This window comes from Euprymna scolopes, chromosome 17 (assembly GCF_053919585.1).
Source record: "Euprymna scolopes isolate OS-2025 chromosome 17, ASM5391958v1, whole genome shotgun sequence".
NCBI classification, from domain to species: domain Eukaryota; kingdom Metazoa; phylum Mollusca; class Cephalopoda; order Sepiida; family Sepiolidae; genus Euprymna; species Euprymna scolopes.
Genome location: NC_136498.1, coordinates 111,452,822 through 111,472,653, shown reverse-complemented (window position 1 = coordinate 111,472,653; position 19,832 = coordinate 111,452,822). Strand labels below are relative to the sequence as shown.

The 19,832-nt window shown below is 35.7% G+C and overlaps 1 protein-coding gene across 1 annotated transcript in view; it reads right to left on the bottom strand.

The window, feature by feature from the left end:
* Positions 1 to 19,832, bottom strand: part of LOC145296884 (uncharacterized) — a 175,686-nt gene that overhangs the window by 25,286 nt on the left and 130,568 nt on the right. Inside the window, exons 12-15 of the mRNA XM_080143030.1 lie at positions 18,301 to 18,444; positions 12,644 to 12,808; positions 11,012 to 11,136; positions 5,744 to 5,900 (exon numbers count right to left, since the gene is read on the bottom strand). Coding sequence (XP_079999156.1) covers positions 5,744 to 5,900; positions 11,012 to 11,136; positions 12,644 to 12,808; positions 18,301 to 18,444 — 591 coding nt within the window. The remainder of the gene's footprint in view (positions 1 to 5,743; positions 5,901 to 11,011; positions 11,137 to 12,643; positions 12,809 to 18,300; positions 18,445 to 19,832) is intronic.

Here is a 19,832-nt window from a genome sequence, read left to right as displayed (position 1 = left end):
CGCAGGAAGTGACGTTAAAGCAGAGACAAAAGTTCAGAAAAGCACATGCTTGAGATGTGGACAGAAAAGTTGTGTTTGGAGAATCATGTATTCGACACTTGACGAGTTAATGAAGAAGCACATGTTTCAGACATAACCATAAAAAAACTAGGAGCTAACACATGTTTGATGGGATTATCTTAAAAAGACATGTCTATAACAGAAATTTAGACTTGATTTCAACTTGTGTAAGATAACTAAACGTAAGTAAAAAAAAACATGAAAATTTTTAAAAGATCAAACTTTACGACATACCTACTACTTACAGAAATGTTTAATTTATGCCAATTTTTTTATCCCTAGATATTTGATGTGTTCTTTAAAGGAGAACATTTTTAAAGTACTTTACAACTATTTTGGCTTGTTTTCCACTTTATCTTAGCTAAATAAAAGTAAAACAAAGAAAATTATAAAATTAAAAAAAAAAAAGAGATAAAAAATTCCGTCATAAAATACGCTTAAATATATTTTAATTTCAGCATATTTCATATTTATTACTACAGCATTAATTCTCTTTTGAGAAATATTTTGGTACCAATTACTTTTAGTTATGCTTAGTTTTATCTGCACCTTATAGTCAGGGACCCAAACCTTGGATTAACCACTAAGGAGGCTGTCCTATCAGCAGGTGCAAAGTACTGGGGCTGCTGTATTGCCATCTTGTGAATGGATTCTAGACCATGTAGTAGTTTCTGGTGAGGCCTCTTGATGCCATACTAGTGGATAATTGTTACGGCTTTACCTTATGTGCTACAAAAAAAAAAAATTCCTGTCTTTTTCTCTATTGCTTTCCCTCTCTGTCCTGCTTTAACCAAATCTGTCGACCTGTTTCCACAAATTTCAAATCCTGAACATGAAATATCTCCAGAAAAAAAACACAGATAAACCTAGAACCCCATCCTCCAACATAGACCCCTACTACCATGTCTCCTTCTCCAACATCAGGGGTCTACATTCCAACCTTCCAGAGGTTGAAACCCAATTACAGGAGATGAAACTGGACATATTCTTCCTAAGTGAAACTGGCATAGGGCCGACCACTTCCCTAGACGAGTTCATAACTTAAGGATTCAAGTCCAACATAAACAAATTCCTGATGAACCGCCCCCTTAAGTAAGACACCTTATCAAATCTCCAATACTAACGATTACTACGATACTATTCCATTGATTACTGTATACGCAATAACCCTTATCCCCGAGTGGCTTCCTGGCCTTGATAAATGGCGACTACCTTGTAAAAAAAAAAAAAGTCAGCAAGTTTAAATTAACATTTTTCATTTCAGCTTGCTAATTTTTGTATTCATCCATCCAAACAAAGATTTTACTCATTATACATCATCCTTGTTGTATGATTACTTATTTCTTGTTTATTTCAGTGTTATGTGACCAGTAGTTTAAGAGTTTATTAAGTAAATATTTATTTAAAGCATTTAGGTTGGTTGATTGTTTTTGTTTTACGGCATATCAACCCTTTTCAGGTTATTTAATGCCGAATCCAGTGACATTAAAGAAAACAATTTTTTAATAGAATATATTTGTTGTTTTTTTTTCAAGTCGGTTTCTATTTAACCCATAGTTGGGACCCTAACAGGTACTACCACTCCGGATCAGAGTGGACCTGGAAGCAATGGCAATTAAAGGGTGGCTCCACACTCCCACAAAGCCCGCAAGCTGGGGCCTCACCATCGGGCATAGTTTAAGATCATATACAGAACCTTAAAGCATTTAACGGTTACATATTCACATGCACACAAACACACACACATTTAACGGTTAAATATTCACATGCACACAAACACACACACATTTAACGGTTAAATATTCACATGCACACAAACACACACACGGACACAAACACACACAAATTTAACAGTTAAATATTCACATGCACACACGCAGACACAAACACACACACATTTAACGGTTAAATATTCACATGCACACACACGGACACAAACACACACAAATTTAACAGTTAAATATTCACATGCACACACGCAGGCACAAACACACACACATTTAACGGTTAAATATTCACATCCACACACGCGGACACAAACACACACACATTTAACGGTTAAATATTCACATGCACACACACGGACACAAACACACACACATTTAACGGTTAAATATTCGCATGCACACACGCAGACACAAACACACACACATTTAACGGTTAAATATTCACATGCACACACGCAAACACAAACACACACACATTTAATGGTTAAATATTCACATGCACACACGCGGACACAAACACACACATTTAACGGTTAAATATTCACATGCACACACGCGGACACAAACACACACACATTTAACGGTTAAATATTCGCATGCACACACGCAGACACACAAACACACACATTTAACGGTTAAATATTCACATGCACACATGCGGACACAAACACACACACATTTAACGGTTAAATATTCACATGCACACATGCGGACACAAACACACACACATTTAACGGTTAAATATTCACATGCACACACGTGAACACAAACACACACACATTTAACGGTTAAATATTCACATGCACACATGCGGACACAAACACACACACATTTAACGGTTAAATATTCACATGCACACACGCAAACACAAACAAACACACATTTAACGGTTAAATATTCGCATGCACACACGCGAACACAAACACACACACATTTAACGGTTAAATATTCACATGCACACATGCAGACACAAACAAACACACATTTAACGGTTAAATATTCGCATGCACACACGCAGACACACAAACACACACATTTAACGGTTAAATATTCACATGCACACATGCGGACACAAACACACACACATTTAACGGTTAAATATTCACATGCACACATGCGGACACAAACACACACACATTTAACGGTTAAATATTCACATGCACACATGCGGACACAAACACACACACATTTAACGGTTAAATATTCACATGCACACACGCAGACACAAACAAACACACATTTAACGGTTAAATATTCGCATGCACACACGCGAACACAAACACACACACATTTAACGGTTAAATATTCGCATGCACACACGCAGACACAAACACACACACATTTAACGATTAAATATTCACATGCACACACGCGAACACAAACACACACACATTTAACGGTTAAATATTCGCATGCACACACGCGAACACAAACACACACACATTTAACGGTTAAATATTCGCATGCACACACGCAGACACAAACACACACACATTTAACAATTAAATATTCACATGCACACATGCGGACACAAACACACACACATTTAACGGTTAAATATTCACATGCACACACGCAGACACAGACACACACACATTTAACAATTAAATATTCGCATGCACACACGCAGACACAAACACACACACATTTAACGGTTAAATATTCGCATGCACACACGCAGACACAAACACACACACATTTAACAATTAAATATTCACATGCACACATGCGGACACAAACACACACACATTTAACGATTTAACGGTTAAATATTCACATGCGGACACAAACACACACACATTTAACGATTTAACGGTTAAATATTCACATGCGGACACAAACACACACACATTTAACGGTTAAATATTCACATGCACACATGCGGACACAAACACACACACATTTAACGATTTAACGGTTAAATATTCACATGCACACATGCGGACACAAACACACACACATTTAACGGTTAAATATTCACATGCACACACGCAGACACAAACACACACACATTTAACGATTTAACGGTTAAATATTCACATGCACACATGCGGACACAAACACACACACATTTAACGGTTAAATATTCACATGCACACATGCGGACACAAACACACACACATTTAACGATTTAACGGTTAAATATTCACATGCACACATGCGGACACAAACACACACACATTTAACGGTTAAATATTCACATGCACACATGCGGACACAAACACACACACATTTAACGATTTAACGGTTAAATATTCACATGCACACATGCGGACACAAACACACACACATTTAACGGTTAAATATTCACATGCACACACGCGTACATCTACTTTATTTTTATTTTGTTGCATTTTTGCTCCAAACAAGGTACAGTGCTACTTTGATGTAGGGGGCTACTATCTGGGATATAAATTGAAGGGACCCTATGTAGGGAGTTGAGCAGCAAGATGACTGTTTACATTACACTTGTACTTCTGCATGTCAATACATTCAGGGAAACAGGAACCCGAAGGGGAATTCCTAAGTCTAGCAGTTCTGGGGAGGAAACTATTAGAGTAGAAGGCTTTCTGACATCTGGGGATTTTTTACTGTAGGGGTGGGATTTTTCTGCTTGTCAAGTTTGTCAGGGGTATTTACGTTGAGGGGGTACAATGTCTTGTAGTTCATCGGAGCATCTACCATTAAAATACTTGTAAAACAGGCAGAGGGATGCAACATTTTGTCGATGGGACAGAGGCTGAAGCCTAACTGACAGTTCAGGACCAATTATGTTAGCGAATCTCTTTTGGACCCTGTCCAGGTGTGAGAGACTAGTAGCAGATGCACCAGCCCAAATGTGACAACAATACTCCTACATGGGCAAATGGTGGCCTTGTAGAGGTACAGGATACTTTTAGGCATAAGTAACTTTCTAGCATGGTAGAGAGAGGCCAGCTTCCTCGTAGCAGCCGCGGCAATGCCCTTGATGTATCTCTTCCAACTCATGTTTCCTGAGAATGTTAAGCTAAGGAGTTTGAACAAAGTATTTTCAGGTATGCTATTTTCGGTCATTTTTTGCTAATTTTGGATATTTTTTTGGCCAAAATTTGGATTTTTATCATATTAAATATAGTTTGAATGGCCTAAATCACATATCTAAAGGTATATTAGTCGATTGATGATACAATCATAAGTATTTTGCCTCTTCTACCATAGGAAATTCGTAATCTGAACCGATCAGCAATTTTTACCAATTTTTAGCCTTGCCGTAATCATATCATTCCGCGACGCGACGCGTGACTGAATTTGGCATGATTTCAAATTGCGATAGAATTTCTCCACGATGTGCTAGAGACCTAATTTTTTTTTTTGTTGATTCAGAAATTGGATGGAGATGACGTTTATAGCCTGTAAAAATCTTTGTTGAGACTTTTTTTATTTTGGCTATTTCCACCTCTGGGCCCACTGTGTAAAGTATTTTCAGGTAATGTATCATTAGCCATAGCTGTTTTTTCACAACTTTTTCGTACAGTAATACAAACACCCATTTTGTGTTTTATATAGATAAAGTACAATTGTTGAATGTTACTGTTTTTATTATATTCGTTGGGGGGGGGGGACAATTAAATAATTAAGAAAGATTAAAATGAAGCGAAATTTAAGTTTCCGTTCCATTTTTACAACAACCGTAAAACAGTGCATACTCGGCAAGTTTTATCGTATTTTATTTATTTTTTTTGCATAATTAATGATGGAAGTATTTTTCTGTTTATTTTCTTAACATCTGTTAAAAAAAAAAAATAATTTGTACATTCTCTTGAAAAAAAGAATCAAACTTTTCTCTACTTTCACATGTGTTCCATTTTAACAAACTGAGCCACAGCAACGCGTGGCCGGGTACAGCTAGTATAGAAGATAAATTGTCATGAAGTGGTAACTTAAAACATTGATTTTAGTTGAAAATTCCTACTTACTTCTTACCAAAAGGGCACTAACCTCCGTCGATTTATTCGAACAGCCAACGCTATTGCAAGCAGCAATGCTAAATGTGTATTCCGACAAAGGCTGCAGACCTGACACAACTGCTCTATTGGAAGCGTTGGTTGGTTTTTGTTGTGTTATGCCTCCAAACTGAAACATAATAACAAAATAAGCATTAAAATAATTTTTAAAAAGATAATCAATTTTATCATTAAGATTCTACCAACTACTGTTCTTATCTTGAGTGTTATTTTGACAGCGTTTTGACCGATGTAACCTCCAATATTCTTCAATTGATCTTCAGTTTCATCCTCCCCAATTTTGCCCACAAAATTTGTTCAAGTAAATAAAATAAGATAAAACAGACAATAATGACTGAAATATGACAGTTGAATGAAGAGGGCAGCCATTTGATAAACTCCTTTCAACATTCCTCCAGTTTTGAAAAAAAATATAAAATAACAAGCCCTTCCTCCTCTCCAACAAAAAAGGAGCAACTATTAATTCTAAAACTATCATGATGTCCTCCCTAATAGCTTATCTTGCTTATCCCACTACAAATAATGAATAAACAAAAACTCATTTATTGAGATTGTCGGACTGAGGAAGTCAGTCCGACAATCTCAATAAATGAAAACACCTCATCTCAAAAATACAGACAATTACCAAACAAAAACTCCCTTAGGATTCTAAATTCTTGAGATGAGGATTGACTTTTTTGGATTCTTCTGACTACTGTTCTCATCTCCAGTGATATTATGTTTTGGTTGATGTAACCTCCGACCTTCTTCAGATGTATCTTGTCGAACTCAGGAATCTAGGATCAACTAACACTATGAGCAACACTCAAAATAGAATTACAAATTACTTAAAACTTTCCAAATAATACAAAAATACTACTACTACTACTACTACTAATAATAATAATAATAATAATAAGAAGAAGAAGAAACTCTTTGAAGTAACATCGTTTTAAAAATATATTTTAATTCATCCAGAGAAATTGATCATGATTCCAGCAAAGATCGTGGTGTAGTGGTAAAAGTACTTGGTAAAATTCAATTGTGAAAGTTACACTATTCTGAAGGGTGCAAGTTCAATCCTCAGTGTGGGCAACACTCAAAAATACAATTATGAATTACTTCAGAGTTCTACTCAGTCATAGTTGACTGTTACAAGAGCATGTTACTCGCATGGATGAAATAAAGCGTTCCTATAAAATTTTGTGCAAATTTCAGAATTGGACAGAAAGATCACCAAGTTCAACAAGATAAACCTGAAGAAGGTTGAAGATTACATTGACCAAAATGTGAAAATAACGCTCAAGATGAGAACAGTAATCCAAATAATATGAATAATCAGTCCTCATCTCAAAAATCAGAAATATAAACATAATCCAAAACAAAAGAAATTAATTTCTAAACATAACATTTTTCTTGGATTTTCGATTTGATATCTATAATTTATTTTAAATGTTATGTAAGATTTGGAAATGCTGTTCTAACATGTAAAGTTTTTTTGTGGGATTTTAAAAGTTAGATTTCAATAGCATTTGAGCTGACATAACAAAATTTGATTCTGGCTAGCCAATTTTCCTTTCTTATCATTTTATATCATTTTACTGGCACTACGATAATGTACTTAGCTACAGTTTATTTTTTTTAATTTATAAAGTCTATCTTGGATAACTGATAACATAGAAATCTTTTTCAATTATCACTGAAAACTCAAAATTAGCAAAGGAAATAACAAATATTTTTTATTGAAGAATATAAAAAGAAGCATTTACCTTACAACTACTTTTTATGGCAGTTGCTCCAGACAAAGCGTGAAGCCATTTGATATAAAGAGCTAACGTGAACAAAAGAGGATTATCGCAAAGACAGGAGATACCTATTGACATTAGTCTTTAAAAGACCAAGGATAAGAGGAAAACAATAAGCAAAAATAGAGTTCTACAATGTTGCAGTTCTTGGAAAGAAGCTACTGGAATAGGACACTGTATTACAATGAGATATCAAAATAGCAAATTGATTGAGACCACTAGACTAACTAGTCAAACAAACTTTAACAAAGGAAGCAGGAAAGAGATCAGACAATTCTAAAGAACATATGCTCTAATAGTATTTATAAGATATTTATTTTATTTTCTGTATAATTTTTAAAAACATTGAAGCAAATAAAAACGTTGGGTATATATGTAATATTTTCAGCAATTTTGCTGTGTTCCTACATATAATGTTTATAACTCATTAAATTCTCTTACATAACACAACCGTATTCGCCACATGGCAGTCAATCACGGGACACACATTGTTCGTAAATTGTTCACGGTTCCTCTTTAATTGTTCATAGGTTAATAGCTGCTTGTTATTTAGTTTATTTCAGAAAAGGAATGTATCTTGGTACTTAATTCTTTCCATGTGGCACATCAACAATCAGAAATCTATAAAAGCATTCTTACATGAGACATAAGTTTATGGCATTATTACCATACATTAACATGGGTACTAATTAGAGGTCACCACTTCGGGGCGCCTCCGATAACAGGGAGAACTGGAGCGCTGAAATAGAAAGAGATACTGGTAAAAGAAGACATTGTCTTCTTATAAAAATGAGGACGTGTAACGCGACTTTGTTATGAATTCATGAGGTTTTATATATCCAATATATATATATGTGTGTTTTCCCGAAACTCGGGTTACAAAGAAAGACAGTGCATTTTGTAAAGTCTGTATTAATGTTCAATGCTCCTCTTGGCTACCTAACGGGAGCTGAGGAGTGAGGCGTGTGTTCTGTCTCTAGTCGCCGTGGAAGTAAGGACGTTTCCTTCACTCGAATGTCCCACATAAACCGTTCTCGCTTTTCATTGGCTGGAACCTCTGATGACGTATAAGAAGAAAGGAAGGAAAAGAGAAAAGAGTAGGGAGAAAGAGAGAACTAAGGTGAGAATACAGCCTAGTCTCGTAGTAGTAGCAGCTCGCTACAAGTTTACGGTATTTGAACCGAATGTTCATAACAATAAAATCGAAGTACCTTATATATATATATATATATATATATATATATATATATATATATATATATATATATATATATATATAGTGTCCGTTCCATGAGTCGCTTGCATCTGTTTTCTGCTCTCCGGCTCTGGAAATTGTTTGTTTGTTTTTGTTTTATAGCATATCAACCCTTTTCAGGTTATTTAATGCCAAATCCAGTCATTTTGAAGAACAATTTTTTAATAGAGTATATTTGTTTTGTTTTTTAAGTTGGTTTCTATTTAACCCATAGTTGGGACCCTAACAGGTACTACCACTCCGGGTCAGAGTGGACCTGGGAGCAATGACAATTAAAGGGTGGCTCCACACTCCCCAAAGCCCGCAAGCTGGTGCCTCACTATTGGATATAGTTTAAGGTCATATCCAGGACCGGCTCTGGAATGAACATTTCTCAACACAAATGATAGGCAAATGTGTCTTTTTTCTGGAGGTTTTATTTAGCCATTAATGCTAGTACAGCGAGTCTGTTACATTTCACTATGATGATGATGATGATGATGATGATGATGATGACCGAGTCGTCAATTTCGTTTTTTTTTTTTTTTACATGGGGGTTACCACTTATCAAGGCCCGAACGCCACTCAGGGATAAGGGTTATTGTGTGTACAGTAATCAATGAGATAGTATTGTAGTAATCATTAGTATTGGGGGTTTTGATAGAGTGTCTTACTTAAGGGGGAGTTTGTTTATGTTGGACTTGAAGACGTCCAAGTTGTAGTCAGGTGGGAAACAGGCAAGCGGCAGAGAGTTCCACTGGCGTGCAGTTCTAAGAAAGAAGCTTTGCTCATGGAATCTACATTTGGATTTAGGCACAGATAAAGAGTGGGGAAAATTATTGACAGTAGTTTCAGCCAGACGGGTGTTTCTCGTGAAAGATTGGCGAGGGGGGATGAGGGATTGGAGCATAAGTCTATTAAATTAAAAAATATTTGAACACTCAGCAGTGGAATAGAGAAGACACACAGCTTGATTATAAAAAAATATTCGTTTTTTTTTTTTATTCTGTACATTTAATATTTTTAATGACAGATTGATAAATGGATTTCGTGTGATGGGGAGTGATGGTATGTGGGTAGGAGACTGTGTTGCCCGCTGCACTTTTGTTGTTGTCTCGTTCTGTCCTTCTTCTCGCTCTATATCTCTTTTTTATGTTGTCTAGAATGACGATATATATGTATCATATACGGCACAATCACGTTGACACACTGGTTCTTACCAGATTACCGGTTAAGCGATGTTGAACGTAGCAAGTATCAAATGGGTGACCATTTTGGAAGGTGAGGCGCTGTATGTACTGCAAGGTAAAATACCAGGTTGAGAAAGTGGCACAGTCTATCCTTCTCTCAGGAGTAGATGGGACTCTCTTAAGCTATGGTAGGCCCCCTATCTAGTGATGGCGTTACAATAAAAAGTACCCTTGATAGCCCTGGCAAAGCATCAAGTATTCAGCTATTGACAAAATTTAAAATATACTACACACTCGTGTAATGAGTCCAATCTTGGCTATGGCCACGCTGGATGGATAAAGAATGACAATTTTCGATCAGCCAAAATTCCAATCGCATTGTTTCGCAAGAATGTGGTCACTCACTTTGACGTCATCTCCTGGGGTCTCCTAGACCTGTAACCGACTTTTTTTTTGCCATTCTTGACCACACAAAGATTCTGCATGTGACCCTTGGTCATGTTTTCTGGACAAATTTATTGTTTAACCTCTTACAGGAGGGGGGTAGGGAGTGGGGGGGGGGTTCAACACAACACATATCTTAAGGGGGGGGTCTCTTTATCTTACTTTAATCTCAATTTCTATGTGCCACTTCTTGCCGCCTCCACGAGAAACCTGTCTGCCCATCTTCTGAGATGCAGAAAGTGGCTTTCCGATCCACTGTTTCTGCCACTCCAAAATTAGACTCTCCGATCTCATAATAATCGCGTTCCACAAATGATTCTGTGATGTTACTATATGACAACATCACCCACGTCAACATGTGCTCTGCACTATTCAAACCATCTCTCTATTTTATTGTGACACATGAGGTGAACACAAGCTCGCAACAAACCCATTCGGACTTAATCTAAAAAAATGACCCTGCTTCTCAATTCTATATATTACAATCGCCACAACTGCTAGTTTGTCCATGTATGCAGCTAATTATAGACAAGGCAAAAAGGTATGAAAAAAAACAAAATTCATTTACCCTTTGATAATCAACACGATGGTGCGTAATAATTCCGTTTGGTTGTAAAACTGGATCCCATTTCAGGGTTACACTGGAATTGTTGCTGTTGATGACCTGCAGATTCCTAACACGGTCGCTTGGATCTCGGGAAGAAAAAAAAAACTTGGATAAATAGCAAATTCTTCCACTTATTATATTATAAAAAAAAGAAGCGCTTTAAAAGTAGATGGAAGAGGTGAGGAATAGTCAAAGGAAGAGGGAAAGAGAGAGAATAGACTTGCTTGTTTTATTTCAATCTATCTATGGTAATTTGAAGGTGTGTGGGTGTCCAAAAATGTTATATTAAGCAGTTCAATTTTTTGATCGGGCAGAAAGCAACCAAATAGAAAATTTGAGATTTTGTTTCTTAAGCCCCCCTCTTTGGGTAGAGCACTGTCGTAAATAATCTCACCCGCTACTTAATTGGCTGAAAAATGCGAAGCTCGTTGTTTGTTTGGCGATTTAAAAGTGGTGGCGGGTGTCCATTTATTTACGGCGTCGCCTTCATGGTCGAGTGGGAGAACTGCCGACTGTCAACACGATGGTTCTAGGTTCAATCCTTGGCTAGGGAGCGATGCTAGTCTAGCGGCACTGATGAGTTGTGATACAACGAAACAGGATTGTATGTCGATGACTACAAATATATGCCAAACCTCTACAAATCTCATGCAACCAATTTTTTCATCATGACTTGAACAATAAAGATAAATCATTATATGTTTTATATATAAATGTTTGTTGTCTTTTAAACACAGCAGCAATATATCAGGCATAACATGTTCTTCCTAATAAGACACCAGAACTATGTTGATGTAGTTTATAGGTGAGGAATAGTGAAGTGTTAGAGAGTGAGAATGTGTGAGTGAGAGAGTGTGAGAGAGAGTATGTGAGTGTGAGACAAAGAGTGAGAGAGAGAGAGAGCCAAAGAGTGAGTGAGAGAGAATGAGAGAGAGTATGTGAGTGTGAGACAAAGAGTGAAAGAGAGAGAGAGCCAAAGAGTGAGTGAGTGAGAGAGTGTGAGAGAGAATGAGAGTATGTGAGTGTGAGACAAAGAGTGAGAGAGAGAGAGAGAGAGCCAAAGAGTGAGTGAGAGAGTGTGAGAAAGAATGAGAGAGATTATGTGAGTGTGAGACAAAGAGAGAGAGAGAGAGAGAGAGAGCCAAAGAGTGAGAGAGAGAGTGAATAATTGACTCACTTGTTTCAGGAGTTGATGTTGTTACTTGAGAGCTCATTTCACTCTATCCTTGTAACAGAAACTGGGGTGTTAATGTGATTATGTTGTACATATTTGAAACATGGTGCCCTAATAAAGGTATGGTTTTAATTTGACAAACAATAAGTTATCTCCCTTTGTTAAACCTCTTCACTGAGATCACGCCAGAAATAAAAATGAGCCTTTATCCTGTTCATTTTGAATTTGTGCAAGTTAACAAGAAAAAGTATATATTTTCAAAAAGAATGTCTATTAAAGACAAAATATGCAAATAAAATTGGAGAGCAGTATAAAAAGGGAAATGCTTTGGGAGAATATAGAAGAGATGTGGAATAGTGAAGGGAAGAGTGAGAGAGAGAGGGAGAGAGAGGGGGGAGGGAGAGAGAGAAGGAACTTACATGTTTCAAGAGTTAACGTTTTTAGTTGAGGGCTCATTTCACTCCATCCTTCCATTGTACGTATTCGAAGACAAATCAAATAAGTGGTAAACGGTTTCAAGTTTTTAATTTCGATATTTTCTCTTTCTGGTTTTGTACCAACAGCTGAAATATTCATTTCTAAACCTGAAAGTGAATCGACATAAACCAAGATTAAATGATTAAAAAAAGAAATGCCGCACAAATTATTAAAACAAATTATTTAATTCAAGTTAGTATAGTATAATGGGCCCGGTGTAGACAGACTTGCAGTTGTGGCTAGTGTAATATATATAGAATTGAAAATTGAGGCTCATTGTTTTAGATTTGAAGTTATTTTTCAAGCATAGAAGTAGGTTCCTTTGTTTACCAAACATGTCATAACTAGAGCTATGACAACAGCATATTCTTTTCATTGTTTTGACTCTCGAGTATATATCCGACACAGACACAATCAACCGAGAACCACATCAGTCTATATAAAAACATATAAGATATTAACGGATATATACTCAAGAGTCAAAACAATAAAAAGAATATGCTGTTGTCACAGCCTTAGTCATAACAATATTAGAGAAACAGGTTGAACAGGCAGAACAGTCGTTGACGCATGGTGTGATGTTGTTGGATTGCAACATCACAGAATGATTCATTGAATGCGATTTGGGAGGAAGATTCGGACAATATTACAGAGTCCTTTTCTGGGTGTTAGAGAGAGCAGGTCAGGAAAAGCGGCAGGTGACCTATAAAAAGGGACGAATTTATTGTGCTTTATTTTATTGTTTTAAAAAATGACAAGAAATATCAGAATAACGTTGAATGAAATCGTGCATTCATTTGGCCTGACGAACACCTGCTCAAATGTCCTGGCTTTCTGAATGACAGGATTAACCTTTTGGGGGCATGTGAGAGAAATTTAGTTTTGATCCCAGATTCGCAGGCTATAGACGACCTGTTGAGATGCAGACATGCAAAAGAGTCAGGTATTTCTCGTTTGACGTGTTGGATTCTGGTTGGTTGGGTGGATTGCCCGACTAACCCTGTTACCTTAGTATTTAAGCAAATATCCAGGCTGACTTTAGCAGATTGAAGCCAAATCTTGAGAAAAACACACACTCCAAGAACACCACAAACCCCCCTCCATCCATTCTGACCTCCATCATAAAGAATGAAGAATAAGATTTTGGAGAATCTTGATGTTTTTGGTGTAACCAAACTGAATGATGTATATATGTAAAAACTTGTAATTTTTGTGAAATTAACTTTTTCGTACTTAGAACTCCTGGAGTCTGTTATCCTTTTCTGGTGTGTATGCAAAGCTTATTGATTTTCAGCAGAATCAACACAAAATCTGAGACGCTGAGAATTTATGTGAAGATCTCCCGGAAGAAGACGATCATGACCATTTCATTTTTGATGAGGTCAGAGGTCATCTGCTGACCTGGGCAGGAAAGACTTACATAGAGTCTACTACCTCAACTATTCTACATCTACTAACTCTCATCCATTCTTTCAACATAGCCATACCATCTGAATCCTGTACATATACTATAAATACAGGGTGACACTCCCCTACACCCGAAAAAAATACAACCCATGAAATTGTTAATAAAATTCTTAATCCTTTCTGCAAGTCAGCCATATCATCATCATCATCATCATCATCATCAGTTTAATGTTCGTTTTACATGCATCGAAGTTTCTTATTTTGCACACATTTCCTTATACTGTCCAGATTTAATTTTCCTCTGAAGTCATCAGATCTAAACTTTTCTTTAAAGACTTACATTACCCATCCATCATATTATTCTCACATTGTTTCTCTCCATGCAACACATATCCTCAACTCTCAGTGTTCTACACACATCTCCCTATATTGTCCAGATTTAATCATTCTGTCTTTAAGACTCACATTACACATGCATCTTATCGTTCTCATAGCATATCTATCCATGCAACACATGTCCTCAACTCTCAATGGCCAGGTTTCACTTCAATACATCACCATACCATGTACACATGCCCGATAGACTCTTCCCTTAGCCGACATTGGTAATGCTCTGCTGGTTAGTAATAGTAGAAATTTCCTGAACTTAATCCATCCACTCCTAACTCTTGCACACGTACACTTGTAATCATGAAGTATGTAGCAGTATTGGATATAAAGACGAGGTAATGCATATTTAAAAGCAGGGGTGTGCACACACGAACATTCCAGATGGAGTTGATCTACATTTTTGGTGTCCCATAAAAATTACTAAAATTGTAATTAAAACAAAAACTGTTTACATTCCAAAATCAGAAATTATGAATTGCACGAAATGCGAAAAGAAGAACGTAATATCTTGATGTTTACAATTCCAGGAATGTCGATTTGTGACTATATAAGAGTAAAAATAAATAAATGCTTGTTAAAATACCGTCGACAGATGAATTTTAAAAAATATGTCGTTTTAGACAAAAACAACAATACTTACCTAATTGTTATGTTGAAAATAGTAATATATCTAAAAATTAAGAACCAGCCCCTAAAAACTAATGTCTCTCTTCCTCTTTGTCGATAAACTAGAAGCTCAATTGTAAATAAAACTTATATTTTGAAATGCAAAATAGAAAAGAACATAATATCTTGATGTTTACAATTCCAGGAATGTCGATTTGTGACTATATAAGAGTAAGAATGAATAATAGAAAACAGGAGAGAACAAACACAGTGGCAAGCGGGATTGAAACCTTAACACCTCTTTGTTGTCGAGCCACACACCAACCAACCTCTTACAACTTTCCTCTCTCTCTTTTTGTCAATGAACTAGAAACTTAATTGTAAAAGTAAAGAATTGTCAGTACTTGTACAGTTTAATGAAGTCATTAAAAAATGAAAATATCGAGAAAAAAAAAAAGTTACATTGTACATATCCGTTATGGAATGAAGTTCTCCAGGAAAAAATTTAACTTAATTTGATCAAGTAGTTTTTTTGTTTTTTTTACAGCGAAAAAACAATTTGTTATGATACTGATCAAAAGGTTGCCATGTTTCGATTTTTAGGAAGAAAAGTTATTATTTGAGATGGGGAGGGGGGTGTCGGCGCTTTAGACTGAGTTATATTCCCGTGGCGTGTTCTAAAAATGTAGTTTAGTAAAGAGATTAAAAAATGGAGATAAAGAAAAATCTGGAATAAGTTCTCATAAAAAAAAACAACAAATTGCTTAATTTGACCAAATCGTTTTTATTTTGTTTTCAGGGGAAAATCAAATTTTAGACCAGGATACCTGGTTTCTATCTCTTTCAGGTCCTGATGGAATCTCTTTATGCTTGTCACTCATTGGACTTAGGTTCTTAGGAAACTGGTCCATATGTGAAAATAGTGCATCTTGATGCTTATGTTGCAGTCCAGGTTTTTGAAAGCCTTCAGCATGTTATTGAAAAGATTTGTGTAGTTTCTGGCCTTATTGTTGCCAATGTAAGTTCTTCACTCCCAGAACAAATACCTTTCACGCTTCCAGTTCCACTTCCTTCATTGAGTTTTCAAACTTTGGATCTCTAATGAGCTGCCAGATCTGAGGACCATGAAAGATGCCAGCTTTCAACTTTTCCATGATTAATCCTTGGAAAAGCCTGGCACAAGTAAGTGAATCAGTCACCATCCTTGTCCAGAGAACTTAGTGAACTGCTTGATCAAGCCTTAGTGAACTGCTTGATTAAGCCTTAGTGAACTGCTTGATCAAGCCTTAGTGAACTGCTTGATCAAACCTTAGTGAACTGCTTGATCAAACCTTAGTGAACTGCTTGATCAGGCCTTAGCGAACTGATTGATTAAGCTGAGTTTGATGTGCAACAGTGGGAAGAGTATTCTGTCTCTGTCCACAAGAAGGTCATTAAGGGTGTTCCTTTCTTTTCCAAGCACCAATTCCTCCTGTACAGGCCAATCTTCATTCGGGTATACTGAGCACCAATTTTTGGAAGATTCCAAAGTTTTATGACTTCAAATTGATCGCTTTGTCAACATAATCCCTCAGAACTATCAGTCCTGAATACTTCTTATTAAAATAATCATTTCCAATAAAAACATGACATTTTAATCTCACCAACTTCTAAAATGTTCCACACGTGTACATGTGAACAAAAATGTAAAAAAAAAAAAAAAACACATGTAGCCATAGCTCAAAAACTTGACTTAATTGAGCAAAACCAATGTGATTTTCGGATTCAGTGCATCAAATTCATCCTAAATCAGCTGAAAAACACGGTCAACAAATTTGTAATCAGTAAAAAGATTTTTGTATTTTCTTTTTTGGGGTAGCTGTTAATCTTTGGTACTCTATGTCCATATATGGTTACTTTGTTATTTCATTTTCGTAATTGTTTTTGTCTATGAGTAGATGTATAGCTGAAAAAAAACACAGGCAACAAATTTGTTGCTGACCATTGTAATTGGTTGGTTTCCTATTTTAAACGTGTTAGTAAATAGGAAATAAAAATAGAACACATATGTAAAAATACATTTTGAAGCCATCCAACGCAAAGAATAAACAATTTAAAATAACAAATTTGTTGCTGACCATTGTAATTGGTTGGTTTCCTATTTTAAACGTGTTAGTAAATAGGAAAGCAAAATAGAACACATATGTAAAAATACATTTTGAAGCCATCCAACGCAAAGAATAAACAACTTAAAATAATGGTTATTCTTTTGCATTGGATGGCTTTAAAACGTATTTTTACATACATATTCTATATGATTTCTTATTCACCAACGCCTTTAAAACAAAAATCCAACCAATTATTCCTTTAGGACATGCCAAGTGCATTTTGGGATTATATATATAAAAAACAAACAAACACCGTTAAACAACAAATAAATGAACTTATCCCACCTAAGAGTACCACCATGAGGCATGGGAGAAAAAGAAAATCTTGATAAGGGCAAGTTTCTTCGCTGAAATATATCGATAAACATTATTTTAAATTGTTTATTCTTTGCGTTGGATGGCTTCAAAACATTTTTACATACGTGTTCTATTTTTATTTCCTATTTACCAGCGCCTTTAAAACAGGAAACCAACCAATTATTCCTTTAGCACAAATTTTGAATAAAAAAACAAACACTGTTGAACAACAACTAAACAGACTTGTCCTACCCAACGGTACCACCATTAGACGTAAGAAAAACAAATCTTGATAAGGGCTAGTTTTTTCGCTGAAATATATTGAAGTAAATAAAGGGTTCCGCTCGAAATTCCGTCCTAATTCCCGAGTTCGACAGAAACATTCCCGTGTTTGACAAGATACACCTGAAGAAGGTCGGAGGTTATATCGACTGAAACGTTGTGAAAATCACACTCAGGATGAGAACAGTAGTCCGATGAATAATGATACAAATTATTTAAAATTGTTTATTCTTTGCGTTGGATGGCTTCAAAGCTTATTTTTACATACTTGTTCGATTTTATATCTGAATTTTTTTTCAATTTTTTTTTGATGGGATGGTTAAAATCTGTCAGGTAAGATTTAACCTGTGGTCAGTAATTCTGTATTTTTATGATAAACATTGCAAAGACATACCCCCCCCCCCCAAAAAAAAAAACAAGAAAAAAAAAAGCTATCATCATTTGCATAGCGTTGTTTTGATAACACTTACCATTCGCACAATTGTTTCGTTCGGCATAAAGAACCTGGAACAAGATTGGTTTTCCATTTAAATCTTTGCAGTTGTACGTGGGCCACAGCAAATTCACTTGGGTTGGATATTTTTTACTTATAATTGCTTGTTGAGGAGTTAGGGCTAGAAAGTTAAAAAGAAGAATGCAATGTAAGAAATGGAAATTTACTGATGTTGAGAAGGGGAAACAAAAATAAGTGATTTTATATATATATTAGCAGGCTGCCCGACAAAAAATATGCTTAATATGATATTTTAATTCATGCAGATTATATATTTATTATTACAGAGACAATTCTCTCACGATTATTATATTGAATCTAACACATAGTAGTGAGATTGAAACTAAAAAATATATTTATAATTTGGGTGCCATCAGCTAAAATCGAAACCAAAGCATACACCTTTCCACCCTCATTCCTGAGCCTCTGAGCTATGCCCACACACACACACGAATCTTATTTAAGGTTCCTGAATAAAAGTACCTTAGGAATCCATAGTCACCATTATTGAAGATGACATAAATTTGAGTTCCTTAGTAATCCCTCGTCACCAGTGTTATTACTGACAAAGGTTTGAGATCCGTAATTTTCCCTGTTGCCAGTGTTGTGGTTCCGTAAGGGTCAGGAAGAAAGATACCATCAACAGATGGATTTTTAAAAATATGCTGTTTTAAACAAAAACAATAATTCTTGTCTAATTGTTATATTGAAAATACTAATATATCCAAAAGTTAAGAACCAACTTCTTACAACAAATCTCTCTCTCTCTCTCTCTCTCTCTCTCTCTCTCTCTCTCTCTTTATCAATGAACTAGAAGCTTAATTGTAAATAAAACTTATACTTTGAAATTCGTCTCTGTGCTGATTTTGAGAATAGTAACAAAAGCATTGTCAGTGTGTATATATTATATAACTCGGTAATTAGTGGAAACAAAATATATTCAACAGAAAAAGTAAATACAACAAATAAAGAATGTCAGTATGTTAGATATTGGTAGGGTAATGCCGAAAGATGTGCTGATCAGTGATTATTATGATCGTTACAATATTTGTCAAAATAGAAAGAATGTTATCATAACGAAAGAAATATTTACAGACAAATTTATGTTGAAATGTTTTCTCTATAAAAAAAATGTTAGAACACAAACAATAATAAAAAAAATAGGTCTGACCTTTAGAGTATGATGTAGAGATCACTTAAGATGACGTGGATCTTAGCGTAGAGATTGAAAGACACATATCATCGAGTCAAGAGTTGGGAGTCAAAGAGAGTGGAAGGAGTCGGTAGCCAGAGGGAGAAAGACAGTCCAATAATGACATCAAGTAGGGAAAAATTTCATGTAAAAGTTTAGGGCTAGCGTTGCAGCTTTCCAAGGGGGCAAACATCCAAAATAAAGCTGTTGTAAATACCACGAAGACTTTGAGTTGTACAAATCTTCGTCTGCAGCTTTTCCAAGGATCCATCAAAACAAGACCAAAGATGAATCAAGTATGTTTCTCCATTGGTCAA